This window comes from Chroicocephalus ridibundus, chromosome 16 (genome assembly GCF_963924245.1).
Source record: "Chroicocephalus ridibundus chromosome 16, bChrRid1.1, whole genome shotgun sequence".
NCBI lineage: Eukaryota > Metazoa > Chordata > Aves > Charadriiformes > Laridae > Chroicocephalus > Chroicocephalus ridibundus.
The window spans coordinates 9,070,670-9,088,545 of NC_086299.1; the positions used below are offsets into that span (position 1 = coordinate 9,070,670).

Below are 17,876 nucleotides of genomic sequence, written 5' to 3' on the forward strand. Positions count from 1 at the left end.
TTGCACTTCTCGCAAGGTTTGGAGCAATTGCTGTATTCATCTCTTTGACCAATTTATTTATGTTTGACCAAATTTGATTTATTTTGTGCGGCGAACAGCGCCGGTTCCACCAAGTAAATAAAAGAAGAGCAGCAGATTTAAGAGGCGTAATTAGCGTGGTTGGTTTTAGCTGCGCCTGCCAGCGCTCGTGCCCGTAGGTGTGCACGGGGGAGCAGGCGCTGAGCTTCAGTTCCTGCAGCGCAACTTTCAACTCACAAAGTGATTAGGCAGCTGTGAGCTCTTTATATAAGCGTTCTGTCTGTGTTTAGATGTAAACCTAGTTTGCCTAAACTAAAAACCCATGGAAAGCTTTGAAGTGACTTTATTGCCATTAGCTCACTGTTCCTCATTAATGGTTACTAGCCCTTTGTGATGGCTTTCTCTTGGGCACGATAGTTACTGTGGTTTTTCACAGCGAGGGCCCTGCAGATTGAATCCAGATGCATTTGTTATGCATCCCAGCGCTAAGGAAACCTGACTTTCCATCTCACTGCTGGCTTGGGCTTTGCACAATAGGGTGTGACATCAGGATTATGTCATCTATGAGATTCTTGCCTCCGGGTTAGACTGATAAGTACAAGATGAAGTCTCATAAGACAGACCTAAACTGCCAAGATGCTCGCTGCTTTCATGTTTGTGTGTGCTTTTAAAATTAAAACCACGATGTTTTTCCCAAGGAAATTGTTTAGATGTGAAAGTAAACAGAGCAGTGTTGGGGTCCCTTCCTTAACTCGCCCACGGGCAGCTCGGAACTCAAACCAGGATCAATATTGAAGTTGTTGATATGTATTACGCAGGTTAGAGCAAACTTAGAAGAAGAGAGGAAAAAATCGAGCATAGTGTCATGCTGTGAACACTAAACTAGTTGCTTTTCATCTGATTTTTCTTTTTTTCCCTTTCTTTGGGTGCTTCATTTTGGAGCAGCTCTGTACAGACCACATTCTTATCTTCTGAATCGGAGATTTTCAGCGGAGGAGGAGTTTTTCCCTTGGGTTCCCACGGTTCTCTGTGATTACATAAAATCTGCACACTGGAGAGGGAAAGCTTGTATTAGGAGGTCAGCGGTGATGATGCAGCACTATCCTCAAACACCGCTCTCCGAAGGTTTTAAATCCCTCGTAAGAAATTACTTGATGTGCTTTCAAAAATGGAGCGAGGCTGAATTTTTTAAACCTCAATTTATTGTGATCTGGAATTTTAGAACTGGTTATCCCTCATCTATGCATGGCTGCGCTTGCACAGGTTTACCCCACGCTCGCACAAATGCAGGGGGGTTTAATGGTGGATAATTGAAGACAGAGTAACTTAACACATAATACCCACCTTGTAGCATATCTGATTTATGCCCGTTTGAAGAAAGAAGTATGCCACATGAAACCCATAGTCTGCGCAGGCTTTGGCAAACTTAATACATGACACAGAAGACTTCTGCTGCTGTCTTTCCCCCTCCTACCCGTGTTTGAATTATAGCTGGCAGAGTGGAAAACGTGTCAGACTGTCGGTGGATGAAGCAGTGGGCTGTCTCTGCAGAGCACGCTGGCCGCACGGATGGGTACGGGTGAAAGATTTGTAAGCAGTCGGCGCTTCCTGGGAGTTAATGAACCGGTTACGCATTTGGACATGCTACAAAGTGACCCATTGTCTTGCTTATTAGGTGGCTAATGGAACTGTTTCCAGGTGACTTCTCAAAAGGGATTTGGTCATTAGTTTCCATCTGCCAAGAGCAATTGGATGGTAAGGAAAATGTGAGCAATACACCTTTTTTTTTTTTTAATAACGAAAGGTATTAGAAGGCACAAAATGGGAGGTTCTGGGAGATTTTTAGCCTTCTGGATCCCATTGTTTGGATACTGTTTTCCTTCCTTGTGGAGTTCTTGCACTTCACAACTCTGCTTCGCAGTTTGAGTCATCCCACTGTGGTCCAGATGTGTGCTTTTAAGTACAACTGGCATTAAAGTTACACATACCTAACGCGATTGGTATGTTTGCTCGAGGGATTTTTGCACCTGTGTATGCTGGAAAGAATTTCTGTAAAATACCTGTACGGAGTCCGCAGGCATACTTTGGGCTGTGTTCATAAACTGTGGTGAAAAACAGCTGGTCTAAATACACAAACATTTTACCTTCTTCATTTTAAGTATTTAGGTAACGATCTGAAGGTGTTACACAGTTGTGCTCCTGGGACCAGAGGAGGAGGGAGAGAGGAATTACAAGTCATCTGTACTCATGCCAGTGGGAGACGTGTTACATCCTGGTTAGTTCCCGGTACCAACTTGTCCCTTTTATTCAAGAACAGGCTCCTGAGCCTCATTACTAGAAAGCTGCGTGGAGGACACAGGCAACGAAATTACGTAGTGACAATTCTGATCTCTTGGTGTTGTCCTGAAGACTTTTTTTTTTTGTTTGTTTCCTCCCCTCCCTTGAGCTCCGAGACTGCAGGTGATTTGAACGAACGCCTTAGCGATGTCGTGGGTTTGGTGAAGGTTGGGTAGCTGAAATTTGCCGCTTCCTTCGTATTTCTGTTGCTATTTATGCGCTGGTTTGAAATGACGGGGCGCAGGCGTAGGGGAAGGACTCAGTGAAAATTGTGCCAGGTCAATTGCCATTACAGTCATCTGTTTTAATAATAGTTGAAATGTCTGCTTCCTCACCTCGTCTTTTAGGTAATGTTTTTGGGTTGCTGTTAGACACTGGCTCCTCAGATTGTGACTTTAGTCGTTGTCCCTCTTGTAAAAACATTTGTAGCTGAATGCTCAGTACTTTCCTTTAGGGTGGGTTTTTTAAATGACAGATTTCTTGGAAGTCTGTTGATCTAAATAGATGGAGACGTTTCCCTTTCTATGCTGAACTTCTGTAGCTGGAAGAAATGGCTATGCAACCTTTAAAGGGAAAAAAAGAAAATATATTTTTCTGCTTTAAACGAGCCAGTTTGAAACACTGTGCAGCTCTTTTGAAGGTTTGCATAGCCGGTCTGAGGTTCCAGGTATTGGTACTTTGGCATCAGGTTTTGTGGCTTGGTGCTGCGAGAGCCATAAGCCAGGTACCAAAACCCACCCAGTGTCTCTGGCTCTTGGTTACTCACTGGAAAATACACAAGTGTTTTCATGGACGAGTGATTTGGTTCTGAAGTGTAATTGAAAGTCATAGCTTGTTTTTATTGCCGTGTGGTGGAAACTCATTTTCTCAGGAAAGGCTCCAGCATTCATTTGTAAGGTTTGCGAGAAGCAGAATGCTATCGGGAAAGTTACGGTACCTTTTCTGATCCGTCTTTTAGTGGTAAAACAAAATGATTAATCTGTCCTTCTTTCTTGAGGTCTCTGCTGGAAGCTGGGGGATTTCCTCCCCTATCGCATCCCTCTTGAAGTTAGGGCTTTGTTCTGGCCACAGTCTCCCTATTTCACGGATACAGCTCAAGTTCCTTAAACAAGTTTCCATCCTGTGCCTCCACCCGCTTCAACTTCAAACACTTCATAAAGCTTTGGATCACTCTTAGCTTAAATATTTTCTTTTATTCTTGCATTCGTAAAGTAGGTCAGTCTTAAGTGTGACATTTTTTGTATAAAACAGCTTTTTCCAGGAGTTCTGTGGTTGATGAGTGACGGATATAAAACTTAAGTGTTTGATCATGACATTAAAACTAGAATTGATTTTGAACAAAATGCTACTCTGAATCTTCTAAAGAGAAGGAAAGATTACACTGGGCCTTCTGCCTTTCAGTCACCTTCCTGGGCACCTTTATAAAAACCAATTTTACCAGAGATGGAAGAACAGTGGCTGCCCTCGGAGAGGACAGGGGTATCATTTCGCAGGGGTTTGGTTGTTAGTAAAGGGATATGACAACCATAACATTATGTTTTCTCATCGTTTTATGACAAACTTTTGTCTGTAGGTAAACCCAGAGTACATCCTGGAGAGATCTGTGTTCTTAAGCAGAAGAGGAGCGATTGCTTTGCTCTCAATTGTTGTCCTTTGAAAGTGGTTTGTCCTTTGGGGACCTTTCTGAGGTACCCCAATATGAACTGGAGTTTTCCTCCCATGTCTTGTACACCTCAAAAGCGTCTGCTGCCTGCTTTGGGCTGGGCCTTGGGTGCTTTGGGAGAGGACTGGAGCTTCTAAAGAAGTCAGATTGCCTTTTACGACCGCTGTTTTGTTGGAGGATGACGTTCCACGAGCAGGGGATCCAGAACGGGCGAGCAGAGAAAATTACGTTTGATCCAGGAGCTGTGTAGCGCTTACAAAGTCTTTTGCTGCAACTACTGCGTGTAACGTTGATGGGCCTGTGCTCTGGTTTGCCCATCCGTTTCTTTAACCGAGAAGACACCAGTTTATACCTTCCAGGAGCCTTTTCCAAGCTGGATACCTCTCTCGCTTGCGTTTTCAGAAGTGCTGCTTTTTAATCTGTGGTGAAGGGGTCTCTTGGAGGTGGTCCAGCCTTTTTGCAGCAAATCCAAGTTCATGAATGCAAATTTAAATTCCTACCAATCCGTCTGTCATCCAGTTTGCTATTATGTAGCAGCCAATTAACCTGTAGCGCTTCTTTATTTTTCTTGAAGAAAACAGGTTTCAAGAAAGTTCCCCTCTCCAAACATGACCTTCCAGGGATTAGATAGTCTTCAGAAATCCCATTTTAGTTGCTGCGTGAGGAAAGGTGCAACCTAATGTCGTGATCAACGAGATCTGTTTTCTCCCCTTGAAGAACGAGTGGATCTTTGAAGTGATTCTATATTGCTGAAGCACAGAGGAGGCTTTGGCTGATGTATATCCCGGCGTGCCTTGGATTCATAACGGTTCAGTCGCTGGCGTTGTTGTTTGAGTCTCAAGATACTGGATCTGGCTATGGCAAAGCAACTTTATTGAAATAGCATGTTGGTATTTAAAACAATATTAATACTATATTTGATTCATTAAATATACAAAGGCAAGTTAAAGCGTTTCCATGTGTGCGCTGTTAGTTCTGGCGGGAGGTTCTTCAGATGGTTTTATGTGGTTTCAGACAACATTTTAGCACATTCTTAAAATACCCACAAAAGCCTTTATGTAAAATCTCATAAAGGTGAACCACATAAAAATTATTTTTTTCCTGTTTCATGTCATTAGGATCAAAGTACAGTAGGTAAGAATAAATTTCCAAAAACCTTGTTTCGGTCCCTCTCTTAATTAATGTTTCATGCTCGTAGCAAGCTCATAAAATGGGTAATGGGGAAACTGTCTGTACACACTGTAATATTCTCAGTGGTTGCCAGTTCATTTTGAGTGAATTCACTTATTCTATATATGAATGTTTTTTGTAACCACGCTCGCTCTGGGAGTGGACAATAGCTTCTGCTCTCTGGCCTTTGATTCACGCTGCCCTTTGGGCACAAGAAGGGTCACTGAGGCTGCAGCTGAGGTTCGCTGCGGGACTGCAGTTCACATTAACTGCATTAACCAAAATCCATTTGTGAATTCCCCAGGGGATATAAAAAAGGTGTTTGTTGGTTTGTTAGGTTTAAATTGCCTGCTGGAAGTCTGGCTTTAGCATGCCCGTGGAGCAAAGGGCTTTCCTTTTTTAACGGTATGTTATCAGTGGCTTGACAAATGTCATAGGACGGTGCTCTGTATGTTGGTTACTGAAATGCCCACGCTCAGCTTGGTGGTGAGTAGCAGTAGTCGCCCATTACAAATCAAACGATGCGGTGAGTTCATATGAAATCATAAAACCCTGCTGGGGTCAGCATTGTTTTTGATACAGACTCGGATGCCTGCAATTAAAAAGATTTGGGGTTCTTCTGGTGACTCTGCCTTCTGGAAATGGCACGCTGGACTGATCTGCAAGTGCAGCGAGCACATTGAAAGTTCCCTGTGTTATTGGCATTAACTTTTCCAATATCTTTTCTCCTGACTTGTAAAAAGGATGGGTTAGCGTTCTTGAAGCTACAGTACTCCAAGCTAATACATAAAGTCCAAAACGCACAGGAAATCAAACCTTAAGTGGCATTAACAACTGTCAGGGGCGCGTTTGGAAAGGAGGGGAGCGTGGCAGTGGGCGGGTTTGACAAGCTTTTGATGCTGTCGATAAGTGATACTTTCCTTTCTTGCAGAAGAGGAGAAACATGCAGTCGCTTGCAGGTCCTTGTGATCGTCTCGCTCATGACAGTAAGAGGCAGGAACACAGAGTGGTTTGACCTGCGTGACTCTCCCAGCGTAGCTGCTGGGAACTGTCAGTCGTAGCAGCTCCTCGTGTCTTTGGATGATGAGCTTTTGCTCTCCTCCAGACAGTGAATTCTCAGGTGTTTTGTCTGCTTTGTGTGTGTGCTCGCAGAATGGCAGTAGGTGCTCACAACGGAATAGAAATGTCTCACTTCTAAAATATCTTGTCGTTGATTTTCTGGCTCAGCCGAAGTTGCCGTTCCATAGCTCTTCTCGGGAGATGGTGATTCTGCCCAGCGCGAATGAGTTCAGCACTGAGATCTAAGAGTTGTGTGCCAGGAGAGAGTATTCCCTTTTGCGTGATATTCCTTATGATTCTCCGGTAACTTGAGAATGGAAACAGTTGGGAAAAAGCTGTGGGTTACAGTTTCAGTTTCCTATAAGCCAGTATTATTTCTTGTGCCTCTTCCTACAGTCCTGAGTTGTTTACCATTATGTTAAAGTGAGTCTTTCATCTGGCAGGTAAGGAGCCAAGCGCTGGTGTTACAAGGGAGTTGAGTTCTGCACGTGTTATTGCTTTGTTAGTTTTCTTAGAGATTACTTTTTGCTATGAGAAACCTGAGATTTAGGTAGTCTTGTGTACTCTCTATTGTGTATCGTATGTGAAGCTGGAATAATATATAAACCTCAACGGCATCCCTTCATTTCTAAGAACCTTGGTTTTAGTTCAACTCTATTTGCAATAAATCAGTAAGTCAGCTTCACGCAAGCTTTTGAGACAGCAGCATAAAGCTACTTGCTTGCTCCCTTTTGTTTTAATTAGAGGACTTTGTTGTAAAGAACTTCCAGGCTTTCCCAACAGTGAGACAAAAGGGAAAAAAAACAAACGCCAAAACTGTAAAATAAAGCCTTACTCTCAGCCTACTTTGTAGCTTGTGCTTTTACCAGCTGTTACAGTTAATTGGAATCAGAGGAACTGTGTGCTCAAGCAGTGTAGAAATCTGTAACTAGCTCTGTTTCTCACTCGACTTTTATTCTCCTTAGAGAAATGTACGGTTTTTTGTAATTAAAGTCTCTGTATTATAAAACGATTTAAACTGTTGTGTTTCTAGGTACGTAACTGGTGAGAGCGTGCTGTCTTAAAAGAAAAAAACCACTTTACTAGGATATAGAGATTCTGCTTATTTAAGATTAATATTGATATCTGACTCTGGCTCGGATCCTGCTTACTTTTAACATGCCTTTTGGATTGCATCCTGCAGGTATTTTGAAGGTGGAGTCTCCTCTGTCTACCTCTGGGATCTGGATCATGGCTTTGCCGGGGTGATCCTCATTAAGAAAGCTGGAGATGGATCAAAGAAGATTAAGGGATGCTGGGATTCCATCCACGTGGTGGAGGTTCAGGTACAGCCTCTGGGGCAGCTGATATTCCTAAGTGAAAACAAAACCCAGTTAATTCCAGACAATTAACGAGCACAGGTGTTCCACTGAACAATGCAATATTGTGTTAGGGGCTGTAAACTTCTTTCCCCTGGTAATTTTTGAAAATTCCCTGAAGCAATTTGGATAGAGATAAGTCAGGGCTGTAATCAAAAAGAATCCCAGAAGAATTGAAGGTATGTTGCTTTCTGTGCGTGTGATCCTGAGATTATTATTTTTTTTTTAACATAAAGGTTTACAGATAAGTATCACTAATTAGGTAATAAAAACAAGGTAATAGGAGGTTAAATAGCTCTAACTAGATTTGCTTTGGAAAATTAGGGGAATATACACACTTAAAATTGTTTTTAAGAAAGCGACTGTGTTGGAGGAGTGGAGTTATATGTGTCTGTCCTGTCGCTCTTAGGGTCTTTGGGGCCAGCCACCATTTAGTTTTTGGAGGGATTTTAACCTTTTGTCTCTATTCTTTTTGTTATCCTTCTGTTTCTAGGAGAAATCCAGTGGTCGTACTGCTCATTACAAGCTGACCTCCACAGTGATGCTGTGGCTGCAGACTAATAAAACTGGTTCTGGTACCATGAACCTTGGAGGGAGCCTTACCAGACAGGTATGTCTGTATATTGGCAGGAGTGTTCGCTGCAGACCCGAGGCTTGCCTTTCCTCATTTATATACCCAGTAGTCCCAGTCAGGAACAAAAAGTTGCTTTTGTGAGGTGTTGCGTAAACATCTATTCTCCTGCTGCCTGTGCAGCCCAGTGAAACAGTTAATGCCTAAGTGTGTAATTACCAGGAAGCCCCTTGAGCTTTGCTTGATGGCCGTATAGCTTTCAATTAAAAATATAAAACATCCAGTGAGAGTTTAGACTTGCTTTTAAGTCTTAGTTCTTCTTTTGGTATTCCTAAATTTTTATACTTCCACAGGTGTTACCCAGACAGATATTTTGATCTGTAAGATTTGCCCACTTTCGTACTGGAAAATTCAAATAGGTTTATAAAACTACAGGATGATCTCTTTTGTTATGGATCTCTTTTAAAAGCCAGATAGAGCACCATGAACGAGCCGTTATTTTCCATGGACTATAGGATTCTTTTGTTCTTAGAGACTTCAGTTGTCTTGTAGTGTCCTCCTTTAGTATTTTCCTCCTGCAGTACCAGGACACTGATATTAAAATAAATAAATAAATAAATCTTCTAAACGTTTTGGGGGGGGTTGTGCCAGTGTTAATTACTTTGAGTTCCTCTTGAGAGAGCCACTTTTCGGAAGGAAGGTGCCAGACTGCTGACTGTTGGGGCACTGCTGCTCTCTTAGTCTCTGACAGGCAGAATCTGCTGGACTTGACTTCCCTGGGTGAAGGTGCTTCTGCCCCAGCCACCTGCCAAAGGTCGCCGTCTCCCAGCTTCGTGCTGCTGATGAATTGCGGTTCTTTAAGATCTGGACTGTGGAAGTCAGTGACTCGAGCAGAGTAATAAACCGGAGGACAGGAGGGATATTGTATGGTCATGAGTGACTAGAGAGATTGGCAGTAGCTAAAACTCCTTTATGAGACTTCCCAGGGCAGGCTGTTGCTTTCGATACAAAGGACAATGCGGACTCTGTTAAGCAGTTCATGGTTTTGTACAGGTTTGAGCCAGGCGAAGGAAAGAAGGGTCTGTGATTGCAGAGAGGAACTGAAATTGTGTTAGCATTGCAGGCGCAGAAGCTTGCCCTAGACCCCAGGTGATTTTTCTTTCCACGTTGTTGATTTACAGAAGAAGCTGATGGAAAAGCCGAGGGGAGGGGGAGGAGGGAAGGCATCTGGAGACTGTTTTGAGCATTGCGTACTCTTTTAAAATGTTTGCAGTAATTACACCCGAGTTATGGTGACCCGGACAAATATTTAATCACAGGCCTTCCTAATACTTTAAATCATAGCTGTGAAGTGGAGGCCAAGGGCTTGACTCCGGCCGTGGCCTCATGGTGCGCGAGAGCTGTGCCAAGGAAAACAAGAGTCTGTTGAGAATGGGTGTCCTCAGTACACCTTGGCCTGAACTGCTGGGCCTTGTTTAGTTTGACTTTCGCTCTCTAAGCTTTGGTGGGGAGATTCATGCTTCTGTCATCATTTTAACAGCAGATCATTTAATTCATATGTGATGCATTAAAGCAGGGGCCTGCTTCCAATGTAAGTAACCATAAAAAAGCCACTGGGGTAATGATGCACTGCTTCTGCACAAACAATGGAAACTTGAGTTTCAGAATTTAGCTTTGGGCCGGAGATTTTCTGTTTGCGGATGCCACAGTAGGCTTAACGGGACAGGCTTCGTCGGAATCCACGGCAGAAAACGAAAATCTTCATGCTGCCTTGAGGTATGCTGTGTGAGGAGGGGCTGTTTGTCCTGAGCCATTTATTTAGCTGTAGCTGGACTAAACTCCTGAGTGCAAGGCTTTTACTTTGCTGTAAATCCAGTTTGCCACATCACCTAAGGACAGCAGGTTTTCTTTTTACTTTTTGGTAGGCTTTTCATACAGTCTGCAGCAAACTTAGGCCCCGAAAGTAGGGTTTGATAATCTCTGGAATGGCATGTTACAGTTTTACCTTGACGATACCAGTAATCTGTTGTCCCAACCATAATTTTGAAATAATTTTGTCCATAATGAATTGGACATGGTTTTGGTCAACTCAACATTTGACCACCTTTGATCGTAAAATGTGAATAGCAGATGTCCTTGTGTTTTCAGTGGAAGCTTTTGAAGCGTTCACAAGCTTTGTAATATCCTGGCTTACAAACCGATGGCCGAGAGAACCTTTCAGTGCTTTGAAAGGGAAGTCTGTTGAGAGCCATTACTTTGAAACCCGTTTCACCTCGTTGCTGCAAATCGGGTCTTTTTCGAGTGATGACTGGAATGATTGACTTGGTGGCCAGGAGCAGGCGCAAAGGAGCAGCGAAGGTAATGCCTCCAAATTCACCGCCTCGGGCAGCAACGAGGAGCTGGGCATGGCTCGTGCTGAAACACGACTTCCTATGGAAACACTTGCTCAGTAATTTCCCTTCCTAATGTCTGCAGATTATGGTGGGTGCAAGTAATCAAGCAATCCTCGTTGTTCTTCTGTGAATGGACAGTGTGGTAGAGCTGAGCTTGGATCTAGAAGTACGAGTCTAGAAATAGCTGTTCTCTGCTCTTATTTCCTATGGGTGAAATATTTGCCCCGCATCAGGCACAAATATGGGGGGGTTTGGTGCCTTTATCAAGACTATTTGGAAGAACTTGTCTTTGCATTTCCTGCATGTGCTCAGATTCTTGTTACTACAAGGCTTCCACTTAGACTATAACGAAATGTTGCACTGAATTTCCAAGAATATTTTTTTTTCTCTCTCTCTTGTATTTGAGTATTCTTACACCTGGCTTGCGGCCATGTGATGTTATGTTCTAGGTAGATATTACTTAGAGGTCACATCACCGTCCTATGTCTGCCTTAATGTCGTACACTGAGAAATGATGTATCTCTTCCAATTCATTGAACTACTACTGTTCAGTGGCTTTTCCAACCTGGTTTTCCATTTACTACAACAGGAGTTGTCTCTGTCTTTATTTATAAGGAGAAAGAACTGTACGAGCATCTTACAGTGGACAGAATTAGGGAAGAGAGGGAGACACATGGTAGACAGAGGACTCTACCTGTTTTGGGAAGCTGAAAATCTCCTTTGTGTAACTTGAATTTACTTTACCTGGTGGTTTTCAAAATGATAACTTCAGGCTTTTACTTTATCAGTTCAATTTTGGAAGATTTTTTTTTTTAAAGAGCTGGAGTATAGAGTAGTTCAAATAAAACAGCACGTGGTGTGTTCTGAATGGAGTTTTGGATATAGGTTATGTTTAAAATGTAGGATTTCAGATTCAGGCCTGATCCAATAGAGAAATGTGTGTGGGTGTACACACACAAGTATACAATACAAAAACACAATGTAGTGATATATATTTCTTTACATAACTTATGTATGGACATATTGGATTTATATCTGTGCACATATATATAAACTTCTATCTTGATAGGATAAAAGAAATTCGTAGCCAGCTCCATGCACGTGGGATCCATAGATCACAATTTTGGTCTGAAAACGTAGGGAGAATTAAAGCTGAAGTGACATCTTCGCGTTGGACTTTTCATTAGATCACTGTTGAAGCAGTCCTTCTGCATGGAAGAACGCGTGTCTCTCTGCCTAGTGAAGGTTTTGTTCTAGTCTTTAGCGATGTATGTTGTTATACATCCATAGTGACACAGTGGACGATCCCGTCTGTTTTGACTCCAAAGGACATTATAGAAGAACTTTCTGGTGGAACTAGAAGGAGAAAGCTGATTGATTTTTTTTTTTATTTTATTTATTTTTCCCCCGGCTATCGTCCTTCCCCAGGAGGCACGCAATGTCAGGTAGAGAACAAGGTGCTCTTCCAGACTGTCTGTTCTGGAGACGAGCCTGGATGCAGCTCAGGAGAGCGCGGGGTTGAAGCGCCGCAGGCTGGGATGGAGGAAGAAACTCCCAGCTCGTGTCCAGCGCTGGCAGGATTCAGTCAACACAAGGACTGAGGCTGGAATTTGGATAGGGAAGGGGTGACTGGTGTATTATATCCCGTCTGCCTTGACGAGGGGCCGCAGGTTGAAGTGCTGTACATCTGAGAGGAAAGGACAGGACACGCTACCTTCAATTTACAACAAAGGAAGCAATGCTTGCAGGGAAATGAAAAATGCCAGCAGCTTTTCAATTACCTTGCACATTCTCCAATGACTGCAGGTAACTCCCGCCCCCCTCCTGATTCAAGCCAGATGCCTGGCAGATGATTTTTCTCCCTGACGGACGTTAAGGTCCTGTCCTCTTTGTGTACGTTGGAATTACTTGTGTCGTTTGCCACGGCGCTGTAGTGCTTTGGCTGAATTTTGAGGTTTCATTAGGCAGCACTTTTATTTAAGGTAAGAGCAGCTGTGTGATCCTGTTTCATTTTATGCAAAGTAGATGTAGCCTTCCCGTTTTCTGGCAAATAGTCAAAACTGCACTTTGTTGGACAGATTTCTGGAGCCCCCTCCTTAAAAGCAAGACTAACAGGTGCCTTTCTGAGGTAGCGTTGCGCACAAAGAACCTGTGTGTGTTTCCTAAGCCAGGACGACCATTGTGAGGAAGCGCAAGTTTGCCGAGAAAGAAGTTGGCTCAAAACCTGTAGTTTGTTTATTTACACACGGAGGTGTGGGAAAGGGAGGATATAAAGTTGTAGGGGAAGTGAAGCCTGGGATTTCAGATTAAAGCAGCGCAGATGTGCCTTGATTTTCATACTTGAAATACTCTCTAGCGAAGGTGGAACGTTTTGCAGAGCTGGATGAAGGCTGATCTGTTGGAGACTGAGCTCTCCCTGCGTTTGGGAAGATGTGCCCTGTGATGTATCACTGCTCAACAAAACACCACCAGAGACATTCTGCCATTTATCATAATAGGTGAATCCTCCGAGGCTCGCGCTCTGCAATTAGGAGAGTCATGTATTTTCATCAAGTTGAGCTTTCCTGTAAAGGCCTATCCCACCGACTTCCAGATGTTGTAGCGTTAAGCGGGGCGTCGGGGTGTGTTTTTCCACCAGAGGGATCTTCAGGTTGTAGCTGTTGCGATCCTTAAGCTCCCCCTCAGCAGTTGTCCAGTTTCCTGGAGGCACTGTCTCTTTTAATCACTAACCAAGTAGCGTTTTGGGGTGCAGAGGATAGCAGACACCTTCTGAACAGTAATTATCTGGGAAATTATTTCTGCTTCGCATGAACGTATGGATTTTACAGCGGTTCAGTTGTATAATAGCTGGTTTAGAAAAAGAGTGAGTAGAAGAGTTGAGCACGTATGGGCTGGTGGCATGTAGAGCTGATGGAGCATCCCCAGATTTGCTCATGGTTTCGAATGTACAGTTTAGTGAAGGATACGGGATATCCTTGGTTACACTGGTCAGAGTAAATATACACGAAGGCCATGAAAGTATGAGGTAAGTTCTCAGCTGATTTCTACAAAGCTGCAAGCTCCATGGAGCTCACAACCTTCGTTTATCTAGTTACAGTTTGAAATAGGCTTTGGAGAGAGAGGGGCCAAATTTTGCCTCACTGATATCCAAATAATTCCACATATTTTCCACCTGGAGACTTCAGTCTGCCTACTGCCGGTGGCTTGGGAGCCTTTGGCTCGCATCGGTCTGTTTGTGTTTCATTAAAGAGATTTTCATGTTGCTCCGTGGCCAGAGCAGCTGTGGATGGTTGTCGTCAGTTCTTCAGAGCAAAATGGTGGATGAGTTTCCTTCTTATCTTTCTAGTATTTTTAGGCGCTTTCATGATGAACCAAAGTGTTTATCCGACTTAAATTTATCTCTTCGTATTAACTCTTCCTCCAAGTAACGTTTACAGAAAGCCCAGACAGCTGCTATATTCCACGCAGGAAACATCCGAAGTGACCAGCCAGCCATCGAGAGCTTAATATACCCCGAAGAGTGAGTTTCCCTCTGAGTCAGACTCGCAGCAGATGGCTGGGGAAATGAGGCAGGGAAGCCAAACGGCGTGTATCTCGACCGGGAGAGGAGCGACTGAGCCATGTCGATCGGACTTGGCTCATTCCGGAGCGTTAGGTTTTTGGCTGAGCTCGACGGCAGATGGGGAGCGACAGCGGGAAGATGAGCTGCTTGTTAACATCAACTTACAGAATGGAATTTCCCCTCGAAGCGAATTAACCCCTTTATTTAAGCAGCTATAGGCTTTCTGCTCAGGTCCGTGCAGTAACAGCCACCGGAAGGAACCTTTAAAAATCCCAGCAACTCCGCTGTTAGTACAACATGGCTGCTTACTGACTCTGAACTCCATTAAAACAGCCTCTCGTAACATCTGGGCTTCTATAGCGTATAAAAATGTTTTCCTTCTGGCAGCAGTTTTTATGGAGATGTAATAATATACGTTTTTGCAGAAAAATGATTCTATTTTCAGATTTTGCTTCTTACCAATGAGCTCGGCCTGTCCAGGTGTGGAGGAGCCGCAGTGGGGAGCTTGGGGAAGTAAATGACCCGCTGCCAACTCCCCGGCTGCCCCAGATTTGGTCAATTTGCTGATAGTTCCCAAACTCACTGTAACATGTATGCGTGTGTTTGCGTAGTTCAGATTTATATTCTCCTTCTACTGCAACTGGATCCGTTCTCCAGGCAGCGTGTCTCCATTACACGTAAACAATCTGACTGCAATCGAAAGGAAAAATTAAACTTCCTTGTTCTCTTTCTCCCCCTCTTCTAGGTTATCTTTTGCCTTCAGGGTTCCAACTAAATTACATGCTTCCCCAAGCCTGTTAGAGACTTGGCTTATTAGAAGAAACCTGTAGCTGGCCCAGATTTTTAAACTCTACCCTGAGGGAGGGATATGAACAGATGGATAAGAGAATTCAGTGGGATTAGCAAAACTCTTTGAAGACTGTTCTTCCCACTACATTTTTTCTCTGGGTTTTGTTTTCATGCCATCTCAGCACATCTTGTATCGGTTGAGGTTCCTGGGACCGATGTTCGTTGTTCAACAGCTTGTCCGTGTTTAGCCGGAATTTTCATCTCAAGAGCTGGGGAAGATGGTCTTTTCCTTAGCACAGAGCATGGATGGTCAACCACGGCCGCTGGATGGACATTATATGGGGCAGAGTCAGATGAAATAAAACACGTGTTGCATTCTGCAGTACCAGCTCCCGATTTTTGATCTTGGCGATGAAAAAGCTCACCTGGTTCAGGTACCCATCTCCTGTTCAGATACGGCGCTAAGAGTGTGGTATCATTATACGCTGGAGTTGATCCAACTCTGAATTTCTACTGCAAAATACCTCCCATACTTAACTGCTTTGTACCTCTTTCCCCCTAATAGTTAGGTAAATGTTGGTTCAGCTTTTTGGTCTAAAAGGAAAAGAAAAAAAGAACTACAAACTGTCAAAATTTCTCTTTCCATATCATCGCAGTCGTTTAAGTCATCACCAGTCTTGCAGGTGGTTGTGGGTTTTGTATTCTCTGCACCTTCCCTCTCTACTGGAAGGTAAATAATGCCTGAGGTGCCTTTTGCCAGGAGATCCTGAGAACGGAGAGTGTGCCCCACGTGTGGTCGGAGTTGTGTTTGGGGCGAAGATGAAAAGAAAAGGCTGGTTTTGCAGGGGTGGTTCGCAGCTGTTAAACTGACAGCACCATCCTTGCGTGCATCTCATCAGCAACCACCTTGTTTTCAGATCCACATGCTGTGCTGCTGGGCTTCGTGTTACACGTTCACTACCGTAGAACTCCTATAGATCTACAACCCCGTAGTAGGTAGGGAATGACCATTTTGTAGTGCCTGTCTACACCAGGGATCTACAGCAGGGTTTTATTTTGATTCATGGTTTTTACATTGCGTTTCTGTTACCAACATGTGAGCCTTTGTCTAGTTCTGGGAATTCCTTGGTACTTTACTGGTCTGTTTGCACATTGACAAAAGAGTTCCTCTAGGATTTTGAAGCCCACTTCCACCCCTTCTCTTGATAAGGAAAGTTGTCACGCATCTACCGTCAGATTTCCGTGTCACCAATGGACCTGTGTCTTTCCTTTCTAGATGGAGAAAGATGAGACTGTGAGCGACTCCTCTCCACACATAGCCAATATCGGACGCTTGGTAGAGGTAAGTGCTGGGAAGCCACCCCGCCTTGAGCCTGCTGCGGGTTCTCTTGCCTATATTTAGTCCCACGTCTAAGGATTTTGTTGTATGCTTGGTTTTATCTTTACACACGAGTTACCCCACTCTGCACTTACAGCAATCACCTTCCTGTAAAATAAGTGGTCCTTTCCTCAGATCTAGTTAACAATTTCCTACCCGCTTGCCACTATCGTCACTTGTGGGCAAAATTATTTCAAGTCAGGTTGTTATACAGAACTATCCTTTTTAATTGAAAGCTCGGAGTGTATCAAGTGCTTATTAAATCCACTGGCATTGGGTTTATGGCAGCTGTCAGTCCCGTATGCTCAGCGTGACGAGCAAAGGATGTGATTGTGTTGTATTTAAATTCTGACTTCTCTTTCTACTGTTCTTAAAAACAGCCAGGTGGTTCCAGAATTAAGCCATGGCGTTAATGGTTTGCAGCATTTAGACTTTGTTTCAAATTCTCTCTTCCTCTCAACACCACTGGTCAAAACATAGTTCATTGTGCCCTCCTGTATGAAGGTATTCTTGATTTCCTTGATCTTCATAGCCCCTTTGGCAAGACACGAGGAAATTCTCAACTAGAATAGACCATAATGGTTTTTTTGAAGGAACTGGGAAATGAAAGGAAGGCAGGTACTTCTTTTTTGATCCCTTTTCTAAGTTTTTTGGCTTGAGTGAAAGCGACCTAATGAAAAAAAATACTGCTTATTTACAAGATCTTTCTCAAAGCTGTTTGCCATGCAGTTTTAATGAACGAGTCGCCAGCTTGAAAATTCAAAGCACAAAACTATTGCCCTGTTGGTTATACGAAATGACTGACTTGCCACTTGTAGTCTGTTCAGCGCCAGGAAATTACAGAGTGAGGTTGGGGTGAAACGCATTTTCCTTTTCTGCAGCCGAGTGCAGAAGAATTGATAGCTGGACAGAAACTGCCCTCTTGTGGTCCAGAAAGACATCTCCTAGCCTGCAGTAATTAACTGGGAGGAGAGGACATAGAGCCAAGCCTTTATTTCTTTAATAAGAGCAGAGAGATAGGGAGAATTTAAATCGTAGGAATACGCTGGGTTGAACCGTGCTGTGGCGCGCGTTGAAAGTCAAGACGAACGCACGCGGTGCACGGGAAGAGAGTCCTGAAAACAGCTGACGTGACTAAAGATCTGGTTTCTTGCCTTTTTTTTTTCCTAGGACATGGAAAACAAAATCAGAAGTACACTGAATGAGATTTATTTTGGCAAAACGAAGGACATCGTTAACGGGCTGAGGTAAGGGGCTCTCCAGCGGACTGTCGGACCCCCTGCGCTCCCCTGCAGTGCCTGGGGTTCTGTCCCCAGCCGAGCGTTCACCCGCTTTTGTTTGCTGGAACTCCCCTTTCCCACACAAAGTCTCTTCACGTCCCTATTTTTTCACCTCACTGTGCTTTGGAAACGGTATTTGCTGTGGGGAGTTTAGGGAATGCTTCTACCTTGTAACTATAGGAATTTGAAGCGATGTTTTAATCCCTTGTCCCCTTACCAGGAAGAAAATAGCCCAATTAGCAACACTTGTATTTCAGAATTATTTTTAATTAGGAGTTTTATTCTTCACAGGCCCGGA

General features: G+C 43.6%; 1 protein-coding gene across 3 annotated transcripts in view; it reads left to right on the plus strand.

Moving 5' to 3' along the window:
• The window catches only part of CAPZB (capping actin protein of muscle Z-line subunit beta), a 59,927-nt gene that overhangs the window by 38,804 nt on the left and 3,247 nt on the right, over positions 1-17,876 (plus strand). For all 3 annotated transcript variants that reach the window (XM_063353568.1, XM_063353569.1, XM_063353567.1), the window contains 4 exons: positions 7,431-7,572; positions 8,099-8,215; positions 16,197-16,262; positions 17,469-17,545. In XM_063353568.1, the coding sequence (XP_063209638.1) occupies positions 7,431-7,572; positions 8,099-8,215; positions 16,197-16,262; positions 17,469-17,545 (402 nt within the window). The remainder of the gene's footprint in view (positions 1-7,430; positions 7,573-8,098; positions 8,216-16,196; positions 16,263-17,468; positions 17,546-17,876) is intronic.